The following is a 14,435-nucleotide window of genomic DNA, read 5'->3' as shown; positions in this document are numbered from 1 at the left end:
ACACGTCTCCCAGGGCCAGGCCACCCTGCCCACGCCCATCACGAGCCCGTCTCAGCTGGCCGGCCCCAGCCCTCCCTGAATGAGCCCGACTCCCGATGGGTGCCCGCCCCAGCCTGCTGTCTGCGTGCTGGTGTTTGAATCAGCACAGAGCCTGAGGGTGCCCCACCCTGGGCTCTGGTCCCCGGGAGAGCCAAGGCCGTGTGGTCCCCGGGAGAGCCTGAGCTGTGGTCCCTGGGAGAGCCTGGGCTGTGGTCCCCGGGAGAGCCAAGGCCGTGTGGTCCCCAGGAGAGCCAAGGCCGTGTGATCCCCGGGAGAGCCGGGGCTGTGGTCCCTGGGAGAGCCTGGGCTGTGGTCCCCGGGAGAGCCTGGGCTGTGGTCCCCAGGAGAGCCAAGGCCGTGTGATCCCCGGGAGAGCCGGGGCTGTGGTCCCTGGGAGAGCCTGGGCTGTGGTCCCCGGGAGAGCCTGGGCTGTGGTCCCCGGGAGAACCAAGGCCGTGTGATCCCCGGGAGAGCCGGGGCTGTGGTCCCTGGGAGAGCCTGGGCTGTGGTCCCCGGGAGAGCCTGGGCTGTGGTCCCCAGGAGAGCCAAGGCCGTGTGATCCCCGGGAGAGCCTGGGCTGTGGTCCCCGGGAGAGCCGAGGCCGTGTGGTCCCCGGGAGAGCCAAGGCCATGTGATCCCCGGGAGAGCCGGGGCTGTGGTCCCTGGGAGAGCCTGGGCTGTGGTCCCCGGGAGAGCCAAGGCCGTGTGGTCCCCAGGAGAGCCAAGGCCGTGTGGTCCCCAGGAGAGCCAAGGCCGTGTGATCCCCGGGAGAGCCGGGGCTGTGGTCCCCAGGAGAACAGGGGCTGTGGTCCCCGGGAGAGCTGGGGCTGCGTGGTTCCCACTGGGACAGAGCCTGCCGAGCCCACCCTGGCCTCTCTCCCGGCCTCGGGTCTGGGGGCTTCCACACACAGTTGCCGTGGGGCATTCCCACACTGCCCCTGCTCTGCCCGCCCAGGAGCCTGGAAGGCCCAGCCGCACCTCGCTCGCTCTGAAGCTGCCGAGGGGCCCCAGGCCCAGTGCCCTCAGCACACAGAAGTCCCCGGGGACCACGGCAGACACCAAGGATCTCAGGAGCAGAATGCCACGCTTGGGCGCCCCCTGGTGGGGACGGTCACTCAGCCACGGCTGGTCCGGGTGGCCTGCACGGCTGGTGGGGAGGCAGCCCCTGCCGGGCTCTGCCCGGTGTCCTTCTCCCGGTGAGGCTGGGCCGTGGGTGTGTGGGGAGAGCCGCAGGGTGCAAGGGCACTTGCCACACCCACCGGGACCCGCATAGCCACGGCTCGTCCAGGGATGCCGACCCAGCGGCCTGCTGATGTCGGCCAGGGCCCCGCTGTGGAGCCTTCATCCCCTTTCCACACGGAGCTCCCGGCAGGGCGGGGGGCACCCCAGCTCCCCAGCGGGGAGCACCCACGGGCACCCTGGGAGCCTCCTGCCTGGGTACCCGCCCCTTCTCCCAGCGCTCCAGGGAGGATTTGTGGGTCGTGACTCAAATGACATTCTTTCCTTTCTTTCTTTTTTTTTTCTTTAAAGACTTATTTATTTATTTATTTTGAAAGTCAGATTTAAGAGACAAGAGGGAGAGACACACACACACACACACAGAGGGAGGGAGAGGGAGGGAGGGAGGGAAGGAGAGAGGTCTTCCATTCGCGGATTCACTCCCCAAATTCCGCAGCAGCCGGAATGGGCCAGGCCAAAGCCAGCAGCCAGGAGCTTCTTCCAGGTCTCCCACGCGGGTGCAGGGACCCGAGGACTTGTCCCACCTTCCACTGCCTTCCCAGGCCACAGCAGGGAGCTGGATCAGAAGTAGAGCTGCCAGGACTCGAACCGGCGCCCTTCGGTGTTCCCTGCTCGCCACAATGCCAGGCCCCTAAATTCTTTATTTTCTTGCTCTTTTCTGTCTGTGACCACTGGGGCTGCTCAGTTGGCTCGGTGATGAAACTGTTTTACCCCATCCGTCAGTTATCAGATGAAGGAGGGAAGGGGCTCCCGGCAGACAGCACATCACACGCACACACACACACACACACGTGCCGGCTACACACACACACACACACACACACACGTGCCGGCTACACACACACACACACACACGTGCCAGCTACACACACATGCACACACACGTGCCAGCTATACACGCACGCACACAAGCACACGTGCCAGCTACACACACACGTACCAGCTACACACGCGTGCACACACACGTGCCGGCTACACACACACCTGCCAGCTACACATGCGTGCACACACACGTGCCGGCTACACACACACGCACACACACATGCATACACACACAAGCCCAACATCTTCCCCCGCTGGCCTGCAGTGGGTCTGAGCTCAGGACCTGAGAGGGTGTTGGGGGAGGGGGTGAGAGGCGGTGTCCCCCAGCCCAGCCCCTGGCGGCGGATCCTGCAGGCTTGGGGCCCCCGTGGCTCCCGAGGGTAGGTGCTGCCCTCCAGGCTGTCCAGAGAGGGGACAGAGCTGGATGTGCGCGGGCAGGGGCCCAGCGAGGGGGTCTCGGGGAATGTGAGAAGCACGGGGCTCCCCGTCCCTGCTGGGGGCACAAGGACCCGGGGCTGTGGTCAGACCCTGGCTCTGGAGGGCCGGCCCGAGTTTCCTGCCTCTTTGGGAAGACCCCCAGGCCTGGCCCACCCAGAATTCATGCTGGACGGACAGCTGTCAGTCACAGAACGTTTCAAACCGAGCCTCCCAGACTGACAGTGACAACGTGGGGACAGAATCCTGACCCCCAGGTTCCTCTGGGACCCTCGGGGTGCATCCCCCCGCACCCCCTCCTTCTCGCCCCGCCCCTCCCAGCGTGTCCCACGTGGCCACACTGGGAGCAGAGCCCACCCTCCCGGGGAGGTCTCCTGCATCAGCTTGGTGGCCGGGCCAGGGTGGGGCAGTGGGGCCGGCTCCACCCCTTCCTGCCTGCCTCTCTGGGGCACCCAGGCCGGCTGACAGGAACTGCAGTGGGGCGGAGGAGGGAGGCCACCATGAGCCCTGGCCGCAGAGTCAGAGTCGCCAAGTGCCAGATGCTGGCCACCTGCTTCCTTGTCGTGGTAACAGGCGGACGGGGGGAGCCCGGGAGGCCCCGGAGCCTGCGCCCAGGGCTCCAGCCCCCAACCTGGTTTTACCTCGAGCCCACCCTGCCCACGTGGGCCGGGGGCCCAGCAGGCGGTGGTCCCAGGACAGGATCCCCCGTGGGAGCACCTGTCCTCCCGTGGGGCAGCCCAGGGCCTTGGGTGCCTGCAGTGTGGGTGCTGGGTGAGGGTGCTGCCTGCTGGGCTCCAGGGCCCAGAGGCCTCCGCCTGCTGGGGGGACTCTCAGGGGTATGGAGGGGACGGGGCTGGCTGGGGTGGGGGCCTCCCCGCCCTGCAGAGGGGGGACGGGGCTGGGCTGGGGTGGGGGCCTCCCCGCCCTGCAGAGGGGGGATGGGGCTGGGCTGGGGTGGGGGCCTCCCCGCCCTGCAGAGGGGGGATGGGGCTGGGCTGGGGTGGGGGCCTCCCCACCCTGCAGAGGGGGGACGGGGCTGGACCTGGGGTGGGGGCCTCCCCGCCCTGCAGAGGGGGGACGCGGCTGGGCCTGGGGTGGGGGCCTCCCCGCCCTGCAGAGGGGGGACGCGGCTGGGCCTGGGGTGGGGGCCTCCCCGCCCTGCAGGGGGGGACACGGCTGGGCCTGGGGTGGGGGCCTCCCTGCCCTGCAGAGGGAGGACGCAGCTGGGCCTGGGGTGGGGGCCTCCCCGCCCTGCAGAGGGGTGCTCCAAGGCCCCAGGTCCTCAGGGAAGCTGAGCAATGGGTGTGCACCCCTAGGGGCCTTGTGCGTGTGCATGTGTGTGTGCACTAGTGTAGTACATGTGTGTGTATTAGTGTAGTGTGTGTGTGCATTAGTGTAGTGCATGTGTGTGTATTAGTGTAGTGTGTGTATTGGTGTAGTGTGTGTGTGCATTAGTGTAGTGTGTGTGGATTAGTGTAGTGTGTGTGCGCATTGGTGTAGTGTGTGCATTGGTGTAGTGTGTGTGCATTAGTGTAGTGTGTGTGCATTAGTGTAGTGTGTGTGTATTAGTGTAGTGCGTGTGTGTATTAGTGTAGTGTTGTGTATTGGTGTAGTGTGTGTGTATTAGTGTAGTGCGTGTGTTGTGTATTAGTGTAGTGTGTGTGTGTGCATTAGTGTAGTGTGTGTGCATTAGTGTAGTGCGTGTGTGTGCATTAGTGTAGTGTGTGTATTAGTGTAGCGTATGTGTGCATTAGTGTAGTACATGTGTGTGTATTAGTGTAGTGTGTGTGCATTAGTGTAGTGTGTGTGCATTAGTGTAGTGCGTGTGTGTGCATTAGTGTGTGTATTAGTGTAGCGTATGTGTGCATTAGTGTAGTGCCTGTGTGTGCATTAGTGTAGTGTGTGCATTGGTGTAGTGTGTGTGTGTGTGTGTGCGCATTGGGGTAGTGTGCGCATTGGTGTAGTGTGTGCATTGGTGTAGTGCGTGTGTGTGTATTAGTGTAGTGTGTGTGTGCATTAGTGTAGTGTGTATTAGTGTGTGTGTGCATTAGTGTAGTGTGTATTAGTGTAGTGTGTGTGCATTAATGTAGTGCGTGTGTGTGTGCATTAGTGTAGCGTATGTGTGCATTAGTGTAGTGCGTGTGTGTGCATTGGTGTAGTGTGTGTGCATTAATGTAGTGCGTGTGTGTGTGCATTAGTGTAGCGTATGTGTGCATTAGTGTAGTGCGTGTGTGTGCATTGGTGTAGTGTGTGCATTGGTGTAGTGTGTGTGTGTGTGTGCGCATTGGTGTAGTGTGTGCATTGGTGTAGTGCGTGTGTGTGTGCGCATTGGTGTAGTGTGTGCATTGGTGTAGTGCGTGTGTGTGTATGTGTGCATTGGTGTAGTGCATGCGTGTCCGGGTGTATGGTGCCTCCCTGAGACACCCCCACGGAAGCACAGGACCCCTGAGCAGCTGAGCCTGCCCCGCGTGAGGGAGGGGGTTTGGCTGCGACCCCCGGGAGTCTAGCCCCTGCCACCTGGGGCCTCGGCCCCCCTCCCACACTCTGCATCTGCCCCCCCAGCTGCTGGCCCTGTGTGTGGCCACCTTCGTGACTGTCACCTACTTTGGGGCCCACATGGCCGTCATCCACCAGGTGTCCCCGGGGAGGAACCCCTACGAGGAATCGCACCGCTGGGGTGAGTGAGGCAGGGGCCACGTCCGGAGCAGAGGGGCCCGCACCCGGCGGCGTGTGGCCCTGGGCTCCCGGCCCCGGTAGCCGCGGCAGAGCCGGCTCTGGACAGGATGCGGCGAGGGTGTGGGGGCCGGGTGGGAGCGTCGGTGCCGTCGGGACCCGAGGGGGCAGGGCCGTCCGTGTCCAGCCTGGACTCAGAGGCGGACGCGGCAGAGGCTCTGCGGTGAGGCACCGGGGCCTGGAGCGCAGAGATCGTGGTGGTGGGGTGCTGGCGGGGCCTGGAAGGAGTCGATAAGGCCTCAGCCACGTCGCCAGGGCTGGGGCGCCCCTCCCCTCCCCGCCCCCTCCCCCAGAGGCAGGAGTTTGCTGTGGGGAGGGTGGGGGTGGGAGGCAAGGTGGATTCCAGACCCAGGCTCTGTGTCTCAGGCCCCTGTCCTGGGTGACTCCAACCCTCTCCCTCCTCCCCCCCAGCCTTCTACCTGGGGACCGGCCTGGCGGGAATCCTGGCCACGGGGGCCGTGCTGAGCGCCGCAGCCACAGTGAGGGAGGCCCAGGGCCTCATGGCCACGGTGAGTGCCCCGTGCCCCAGACACTTCGGCCCCAAGAAAGGGAGCCAGAGAGACAGCCCTGAGAAGCGAAGGTTGACAGCCAGGACCGCCCACCAGGGACAGCCAGGACCGCCCACCAGGGATACCCAGGACCGTCCATCGGGGACGGCCAGGCCCCTGCCCAGGCCCCACTTGCCACCGTCACCCACACACTCAACAGAGTCAGTCTTGCAGGCAGTCTCTGCAGGCAGAGTCAGTCTTCCCAGCCCTGGGAGCCGTCGCGAGGCCCCTGGGAGCGTCCGAGTCTGGTAGCCATGAGGCCTTGGGCCTGGGCTGGGTGAACGCCACTGGGGGTTAGCTGGAGACCAAGGAGGGCCAGGGAGGTGCTGAGCCCCCAGCCTGGCCTCTGCCTCTGCCCTGAGCTGTGCACCCCCCCAGCTGCTGGAGGGGTCTTCCAGCTCCAAGGCCCCCCAGGGCACACCTGTGCTGGGGGCTTTGCTTCCTGGGTGGCCTGAAGGGCGGGGCCACACTGGGGTTCCCTGGGCAGGGGGAGGCTCAGGGGTTCCACAGGCTGCAGGACCCTCAGCCCAGCCTCTGCGTCCACAGCCCCAAGTTGGGGACAGAGCCACCTCCCAGGGCTGCTGCGGGGCCGGGGCGAGGTCTGACCTTTGGGCTGCGTGGGAGGCCCAGTGGGGAGACCACAGGGCAGGTGGGAGGCCCCCAGAGGGCCCGGGGGCCCAGAGCCAGCTGTACGGGTCCCGTGCGGGGGCTGCGGTGTCGGCCACCAGGGGTCGCTGTGGAGCTGAGCTGGAGTTGGGAGAGGGTGGGCAGGGCTGAGTGGGGGTGGGGGGCTCGGGTACCTGGGTCTCCCAGCAGGACCCTGAGCTGCCCAGCCCAAGCCAGGCCTTCCGAGCTCCCCCTGCCGCTCACGCCCAGCGAGGCTACCTGCTCTGTGGGCAAACGGGTCAGCCCAGCCCGAGTCAAGGCCAGAGTGACCATTATGTAGGTTGGGCTTGCAGGAACAGCCTGGACACCCCTCCCCCAAGCTGGAGGCCTGTGCAGGGCTGAGACCAAGAGGCCACTCCAGTCCCAGCTGGGAGCGCTCCAGCACACCCTCTGAGCCCCAGCCTGGATGGCACCCAGTGTGGGCGCACAGGGGACCCACCTGAGACACCTGCTCTGTTGAGCCGTGTGCCAATGTCTGCACATGCGTGTATGGATGTGTGTGTGCCCATGTGCACGTGTCTGCAATGCACGGGAGTGTGTGCATCTGTGCGTGAGCTCATGTGTGTGCTCACGTGTGCACCTCTGGGTGTGGCCGTCCACGTGTATCTGGCGTGTCTTTCTCGAGTGTCTGCATGTATGAGCACACGTGAAGGGCGTAGGGAGTTGGGAGCAGGAAGTGGAAAATTGTTCTCCGACGTGAGGGCACCGACTGCCCCCTTCCTGCCCCTGCCCGCCCGGCCTCTCGCACAGGAAATGAGGCAGGCGCTGGGCTGAGACCACAGCAGCTGCACAGCCCAAGGAAGCCATCTGACTTGTTTGTTTCCATCGGGAACGAGGAGCAAGACAATGGCCAGGGCTGGCCCGAGACTCTGCACCACGGAGGCTCTGGGGAGGCCTGGGTGGGCTCCTCTGCAGCCCAGGACCCTCCCTCTCTGCGGGGAGGGGGAGGGGGAGGGGCGGCTGTTGCTCTTTTCCTTGAGCAATGAGATGGTTTCTGGAAAATGCTGTCTCCTGGGCTGGCGCGGGGCCTGGAGCCTGGGAGGCAGCCTAGAGCGATGGATTCCAGATGAGGAAGGCAGCCCACAGCCAAGGGCGGGGAGGAGGAGGAGAGGGGGGAGGGGGGAGGGAGAGGGAGAGGAGGGGGGAGGAATGGGGGAGAGGAGGGGGGGAGGGAGAGGAGGGGGGAGAGGGAGAAGAGAGGGGAGGAGGGAGGAATGGGGAGAGGGAGAGGAAAGGGGAGGAGGGAGAAGAGGAGGGAGAGGAGGGGGGAATGGGGAGGGGAGGAGGAGGGGGAGGGAGAGGAGGGGGGAGAGGGAGGGGAGAGGGAGAGGAGAGGGGAGGAGGGAGGAATGGGGAGAGGGAGAGGAAAGGGGAGGAGGGAGGAATGGGGAGAGGGAGAGGAAAGGGGAGGAGGGAGGAATGGGGGAGGGGAGGAGGGGGAGGACCCCATGGGTGGCAGCACGGGCGCTGCCAGAGGCCCCCGGCCCCACAAACCTGCCCTTGGCACACACCTGCCATGGCCCCTGCCTGGGTGAGTCCAGCCACAGCCTGCCCCCAGGCAGGCTGGAAGTGTCTGCTCCCAGGCCTCCAGGCCACGCGTGAGGGTGGGGGGCTCTGCCTGGGGCCAAGCCCCCTTCCCACCAGCCCCTCAGGAGCCTGAGCGGGAGACTTGGGGAGGCACCTGAGGAGGGGAGGCGGGAACGGGACCCCCACCAGGCAGACCCCACCCCGTGGCCCGCGGTCACCCTGCCTCTCCCCTCCAGGGATTCCTGTGCTTTGCCCTGGCCTTCTGCGCCCTGGTGCAGGTGGTCCTCTGGAGGCTCCACCACCCAACCCAGGTGAGTGACAGCGCGCCCACCCAGCAGGGGAGGGTCCGAGAGGCCACAGGGCCTGGTGGTAGGGAGGGGAGACCGGAACTGTGCCCAGCACTGCTCCCCAAGATGCGCGCGGGGACTTGGGGTGGGCAGCCAGGGGGAGGGGCTGACTCTCCACCCAGCTGACCCCCAGGCAGCGTCCAGGGCTCTCTCCTCTGGGCGGCCAGCAGCTTAGAGGGGCCGGAGGGCAGGTGAGCCCCAGGGCGGAACTCAGGCCCCGTCCCCCCACAGCCCTCCCCTAGGCAGCCTGAGAGGCCACAGGGAGGGCGGGGAGCCTGCACGTGCCAGGAGCTCCCTCAGACACCGCGTCTGGCTGCCAGGCCCCTCTGACAGGGGGACGGCCATGCCAGACGGAGGGCAGGGGTCGGCGGCCAGGCCTGGCTCCGACACCGGCTCGCTGTGGTGGCTTCCAAGCACCAGAGGCGCTATGGGGTCCCCCAGTGGTGCCAGGCCCGGAGGGGGCTCCAGGCCCTGCCCGGAGTCACTGTCTATGTCCCTTTCCTGTGCAAGGGTGCCCTACCTGAGTCAGGATGGGAAATCCCCAGGGGGCGGGGGAGGGGCCAGGCCGGCCTTGCAGCCTCCCGTTCCTGTCCTCCAGCGGGTGGTCTGGCCCCTGAAGGCCGGGTCACAGCGTGGGTGGTCACAGGCAGGACGGCTGCCAGCGCCCCAGGCTCGCCCGGCCCCCACCCCGCCTCTGGGAGCTGTGTTCCGCCATGGCGGGGGGGGGGGGGCGGTGAGGGCCCTGCAAGACAGAACCCAGCTGGGGTGCAGCACAGGAAGGGGAGGGGAGAGTGCGGGCCCTGTCCCGCCCCTGCACTCCCTCCCCACCAGAGGGGCTGCAGCTCCGGAGCACAGAGCCAGGGCACGTGCAGGGGCGCTCTGACCTCGCCATGGCCCCCGGCTCTCCGTGCCCCTCACCCAGGCCGCTCCTTCGTCGTGGTGGGGCAGAGCTGGGCGCCAGGGTGCAGCCTTAAGCAGGAGGGGCGAGCCCCCTGCCCATGCCACATCTGCCCGTGCCCCCCCGCCCCAGGCCGGCCGATCCTGGCCAGTGTCCCGCCGCCCAGGCTGTTTGCCACACTCCCAGGCTGGGGCTGGGGTCCTTAGGAAGGAGAGAGACCCCGGCCGCTCCCCACCCCAGACACAGCCTGTGAGAGTGGGGTGCCCCCGCCCCCAGGGGGGCCCAGCCTCCACTTCCGGGGATGCGGGCCCCTCGCGGGAGGTGTCCAGGGCAGCATGGCGGTAGATTCCCCTGTCCTGCAGCCTGGAGGAGCCGCAGCCACACACGGCCGGCCCGGGAGGCTGGACTGCGGCTCCCTGAATAATTCATGCCCTGATTAAGTGCGGCCTTGCGGTGAGCCGCAGCTGAGGGAGCGAACCTCCCTGGAGGCCACTGTGCGGGCACAGACCACAGCCTGTGGCACCAGCCCGCCTGGGCCTCGGCCGCAGGCTTAGCGGGCCGGGGTGCGGCGGGCGGCAGAGTAGTGACCCAGCCCCAGTGCGCACCTGGCGGGGCCTGCTCTCTCGGGGGCATGGGAACCCCACAAGCGCCCGTTGCCGCAAACCCTGCCCCTGCCCCTGGCGGGGAGTCAGCTGTGGGTTTCTCAGGAGGCAGAACCGGGGCACCACGCAAGGAGGGTCCAGCCTGGCCGCTAGGGCGCCTGAGGCCAGGCGGTGGGCTCGGGCTGAGGCCTGTGCTGCTCCTACACAACCGCGGCCGGCCCCGGGCCCCGGCGTCTCTCCAGCTCTTCCTGAGCCGCGGCGTGGGCAGCGCCGGCAGGGGCAGCTGGCCACCGGCCCGCCCAGCCCAGGCCGGCTCCATCCAGGAGGCGCCGCCCGTGCCAGGGCCTCCTCCTGCGGGGACGCAGTGACCTGGCCGGACTTCACCCACTGCACAGCCAAGGCAGCTGAGGCTGGGAGAGGAGCTGGGCCCAGGCCCCTCAGCGGCTGGCCCACCGCCCGGCAGGGCTAGCACCCGGGCTCCGCGGAGAGGGACTCTGGTTTCAGGCCTCGGGCAGAGCTGGCGGGGTCTGTCGTGGGCTGGGGGCCCCAGTGCAGCCAGGGCCGTGAGGCGGCCGCCCCTCCTTTCTGCAGAGCAGGGCTGAGTGGCCAGAGCAGGCATGGACCCCGTTGAACCTCAGCTGCCCTCTGGGGCAGCCTCTGTGTGGGGGTGGGAAGGCGGGCAGGAAGGTGTTCCAAGAGGGCTGGTGACTTGGAGCAGCCAGGGAGGCCTTCCTGGAGGAGGAGAGTCCAGCTGGCCTCTGAAGGAATGACTTGGCAAGGGGCCGGCCTGGGGGGAGGGTACTCAGGAGGGCAGTGGCAGGAGCGGTGGCGTTGGGCGTGCAGTGAGGAGGGCAGGGCCCAGCAAGGTCCCCGTCACCACCCTCTTCCGGCCTCTGCCCCAGGTGGTCTTGTGCAACAAGTGCCCGTGGCTCCCCGGTCAAAGGCCTGACGTGCAGCCCAGCTGCCCAGGCGTCAGGAACACGGCCAGGGGCTTCCAGGGAAGATCCCGGAGCCGCTGCGGGGCAGCTGAGGTCCCTGGCCTGAGGCTCTTCACTGGTTCCCAGATCAGTAGTGGCAGGGCTGACCCCTGCCCAGCCGGCCCCTGCACGCCCGAGGCCACAGCTGGTGGCCACAGCACCCTGGCCGGGCTCGATCCAGGGAGCAGCAGGGCCACAGTGACGGCCAGCCCTGGAGAGAGAGAGGCCCCCGTGGCCGGCTTCCCAGGAGACGTGGGCTCTGCCCGTGCGGGGTTCCGGGGACATCACTGCCTCCAGGGGGCGCTCTGTGGACGGAATGGGCTTGCATGGGGCTCGCATGGGGCTCTCGGCACAGGTGGAGGAGGCCGCGCTGGACACCTTCGACCTGGTGTACGACCGGGCGCTGAGGACCACGTCTGGCGCCTGGCAGCGGGAGCTGGCGGCCATCCAGGACGCGGTGAGTCCAGGCGCGGGGTGGGGTCGGCCTCACCGTGCGCACAGGCGCAGGGCGGACGCCTGGGCTGGGCCAGCTACCAAACGTCCCATCCAGTGCAGCGTCAAAGGCAGGGCTCCAGGTTCAAGACCTGGAAGACTTCCAAGATGGCGACCAAGGCCTGGGCGCGGGCCAGGAAGCAGCGAGGGCTGAGCGGCTGGGGCAGGGGGCAGGCGGGCAGCACCACGGCCTCACTTCCCAGGGAGGACCCCTGGGGTCAGACAGGGAGCACGGACTGCCCGTGTGCTGGCCAGGGCCAGGCTGCCCCACGGCTGGTGCCCCCGCCCTCCCAGCTGCAACACCCTGAGCCCCACCCTAGGCCACCGGTGCCTGTGGTGCCTCAGTTTCCCTATCCGTCCTGCCCGCCTGGGGGCTTGGAGAGCAACCGCATCCCCCTGGGCCCGTTCCCAGTTCCTGTGCTGTGGGAAGAGGTCGCCTTTCAGCTTCCTGGAACGCACAGGTGCCAACCATTGTCACGGAGCCGGGGCACCGAGAGAGGTGAGCAGGCGCCGGCACCCTGGGGCCCCCACCCCACCCTGGAGCCCCACTCCCAGCTCAGGGGCTTCTGAGCCCCCCCGCCCTGGGGGTTCTGCCTCCCGGAGCCCATGCGGCAGGGCAGGGTGGGGTCAGCTCTGACCAGGGACCAGGCCGGTGTCCAGGGGCCGGGCGGGCGGTCCACGGAAGAGGAGTGGGGCTGCAGGCCCAGCCCAGGCCAGGGTGTGGCCGCCAGCCTCAGCGACGCCCGTCCTGGGGACCTAGTCAGGGACAGCCCCTGCAGCTCCAGGAAGCGGGCAGGAGAGGGCGAGGGTGGGGGGGCGCTTGGGGGGGGGGCGTTTCCGCCGAGGACCCGGAGGCAGGGGTGCTCTGGGGAAACAGCTGGTGCCAGGAGGGAGCCCTGCGAGCAGGAGGGCGGGGCTGAGCAGCAGGGGCCTCTGGGAAGGTGGCGGCCCTGGCCGGCTGCGTCTGCTCCACACACCCCCACAGCCAAGGCCTGCATGGTTCAGAGAGGGCCACCCCTTTCCTGTGGGTGTCACGCGAAGCCTGGGATGGGAGCAGGAGCCCCAGAGCCTCCAGGAAACAGAGCAGGCCTCCTGGGCCCTCTCCCACTAGCCAGCACCCGGGAGGGCGGATGTGGCCAGCCCGGTGCTCAGGGCGCCGCACGGCCCCTTGGTGGTGGCCCCTCGGCTCTGGCCTCCTTGGCTGTGCCTGCCCCCAAGGCCTCTCCCCAGGGCCCTGGGGTGGTGCCCTCTGCCTCGCCCCTCCCGGCCCCCGGCCCGGCCTGGGTCAGCGCCACACCTGCAGCCCTCTGCCCAGGACTGCCTGGAGGGCATCCGGAGCTTCCTGTGGACACAGCAGAAGGTGGACCTCGCCCTGCTCAGCACCGCCCTGGCCCTCACGGTACCGAGCCCCTGCCCGCAGGCTTGGGCAGGCTTGGGCAGGCCTGGGCAGGCCTGGGCAGCCTGCAGCTGGCAGCCCCGGGGAGGTGGCGGGATGGGGCTGCGGAGCCGTCCCGACCCTGCAGGATCCAGAAGCTTGCTGGGGGGGGGGGGCTAGTGCATCTGCCAACGCCGCAGCCCCCCTCCCCCCTCCCAGGTGCACGCCCTGCTGCTCTCCTCCTTCCTCTGGTTCGCCATCCGCACGTGCCGCGGCCTGCACCGCAGAGGCAAATACGCCCTGACGCCACGGCAGCCCCCGCCAGAGTCGGTGCTACCCCTCCAGAGCCGCCGCTAGGCCAAGGGCCCTGCGGGAGCACTTAGGGTGACCGGCGGGTCAGTCCCGCCACGACCCCTCCCTGCCTGCCCCTAGCCCTGCCAAGGCCTGGTCTCAAAAACACCACCCCACCGACACCGGCATGGAGAGCCGGATGCCACCCCACCGACGCCGACGTGGAGAGCCGGATGCCCCCGGGGCCCCAGGCCCCATCTTGGAGGCCCAGGAGACGAGGGCAGGAGGGACCCAGGCCCAGCAGCCAGGAAGCCGCTTCTGCTTCCACGGCCATCGGGGCCACCTTCTGACCCCAGGCATCCCGCCTGGCCCCTCTGCATTCCACAGCTGTCTCCCAGTGCCTTCTAGAACATTCCAGAATGGAGTCAGTCCTCTCAGCAACATTCCACAGCAGCCTCATAATGTCCTCTACAACACACCACGTCCACAGTAGCCTCTCAGTCCCCTCTGGCCATTCTACAGTCGCCTCCGTGTCCTCCAGACATCCACCACAGCCCCGCAGTCCTCCAGAACACTCCGCAGCAGCCTCCCAGTCCCTTCTGGAACATTCTGCAGGAGCCTCACGGTGCCTCCTAGAACATTCAAGATAGCTCCCACCCCTCGAGAACATTCTGGAACAGCCTCACCGACCCCTCTGCCCCCGAGAGCCCGTGCCCAGCCGCTCCTGACGTGCTCAGGGTGGACGTCTGTGCTGTGCCGGCCACCGGCGCCCACAGGGACGCTCAGACGGCCCTCAGCGGCTCTGGGATGATGCTCCCTCTCCTGCAGCCGCTGCCCGGTCACCTGGGGGCTCACGGAGGCAAAGGCAGCCTGGCCGCCGGCCCTCGTGTCCCCTAAGCCGGGGAGAGGGACGGTAGCCAGGTGGACAGGCCCCCCACTCACGGAGAAGGCAGGCGCGGGTGCAGCAGCTACGGCGCCACGATGGAACGCCTCATCCTACTTCCTGCCAGTGCTCACCCGGGGGTAGCGGGTGACGGCTCACGTCCTTGGGTCCCTGCCACCCACGTGGGAGACCCAGTGGAGTTCCTGTCTCTCCAGCCTTGGCCTCTTCAGGCATCTGGGGAGTGAACTGGTGGATCAGAACGTGCTCTCGCTCTCTCTCTCTCTCTCTCTCTCTCTCCATACTCTGCCTTTCAAATAAAATGAAAATACATAAAGATTGTCAAGACCCACACGTGGAAGGAGGGGATACTCCGTCCACTGCTGGGAGCAGGCAGGAGAGGCAGCGCCAGGGACGGAGGCTGCAGGGAGCGGCTTGGGCAGACGGGTCCAGAGGGGGAGCCCAGCCATCTTGGGGATGCCGGGCGCCGGCTGTCCTCCACGCTGGTGACCCAGAGCACGGTCCTCGCGGGCCCAGGCCCACTTCTCACCTCAGAGGTCAGAG

The 14,435-nt window shown here is 67.5% G+C and overlaps 1 protein-coding gene across 9 annotated transcripts; it reads left to right on the top strand.

Moving 5' to 3' along the window:
- The first annotated feature begins 2,982 nt into the window (after window positions 1–2,982).
- On the top strand, window positions 2,983–14,208 carry TSPAN32 (tetraspanin 32). 9 transcript variants are annotated; one of them, XM_070063630.1, is made up of 8 exons: window positions 2,983–3,101; window positions 5,098–5,212; window positions 5,680–5,777; window positions 8,246–8,320; window positions 11,189–11,290; window positions 11,738–11,824; window positions 12,641–12,724; window positions 12,920–14,208. In XM_070063630.1, the coding sequence occupies exons 1-8, from the start codon at window positions 3,036–3,038 to the stop codon at window positions 13,055–13,057; spliced, it is 765 nt and encodes a 254-aa protein (XP_069919731.1). In that variant the 5' UTR covers window positions 2,983–3,035; the 3' UTR covers window positions 13,058–14,208. The 9 variants fall into 9 exon arrangements, with proteins under 9 accessions (XP_069919731.1, XP_069919727.1, XP_069919703.1 ...); XM_070063626.1 differs by having other exon boundaries at window positions 12,629–12,724; XM_070063602.1 differs by having other exon boundaries at window positions 11,646–11,824; window positions 13,379–14,208.
- Window positions 14,209–14,435: the final 227 nt, after the last annotated feature.

Source organism: Oryctolagus cuniculus, chromosome 1, assembly GCF_964237555.1.
Source record: "Oryctolagus cuniculus chromosome 1, mOryCun1.1, whole genome shotgun sequence".
NCBI classification, from domain to species: Eukaryota; Metazoa; Chordata; class Mammalia; order Lagomorpha; family Leporidae; genus Oryctolagus; species Oryctolagus cuniculus.
The sequence above is the reverse complement of the archived record's forward strand: the minus strand, read 5'-3'. Positions and strand labels throughout refer to the sequence as shown.

Excerpts from the sequence above, each read along its gene's own strand:
- TSPAN32 (XM_070063585.1), top strand. The coding sequence starts at position 7,329 with ATGGCCAGGGCTGGCCCGAGACTCTGCACCACGGAGGCTCTGGGGAGG. Across the intron at positions 8,321-11,188 it reads GGCTCCACCACCCAACCCAG|GTGGAGGAGGCCGCGCTGGA; the intron begins GTGAGTGACAGC and ends CTCTCGGCACAG. Across the intron at positions 11,291-11,645 it reads TGGCGGCCATCCAGGACGCG|GCCACCGGTGCCTGTGGTGC; the intron begins GTGAGTCCAGGC and ends GCCCCACCCTAG.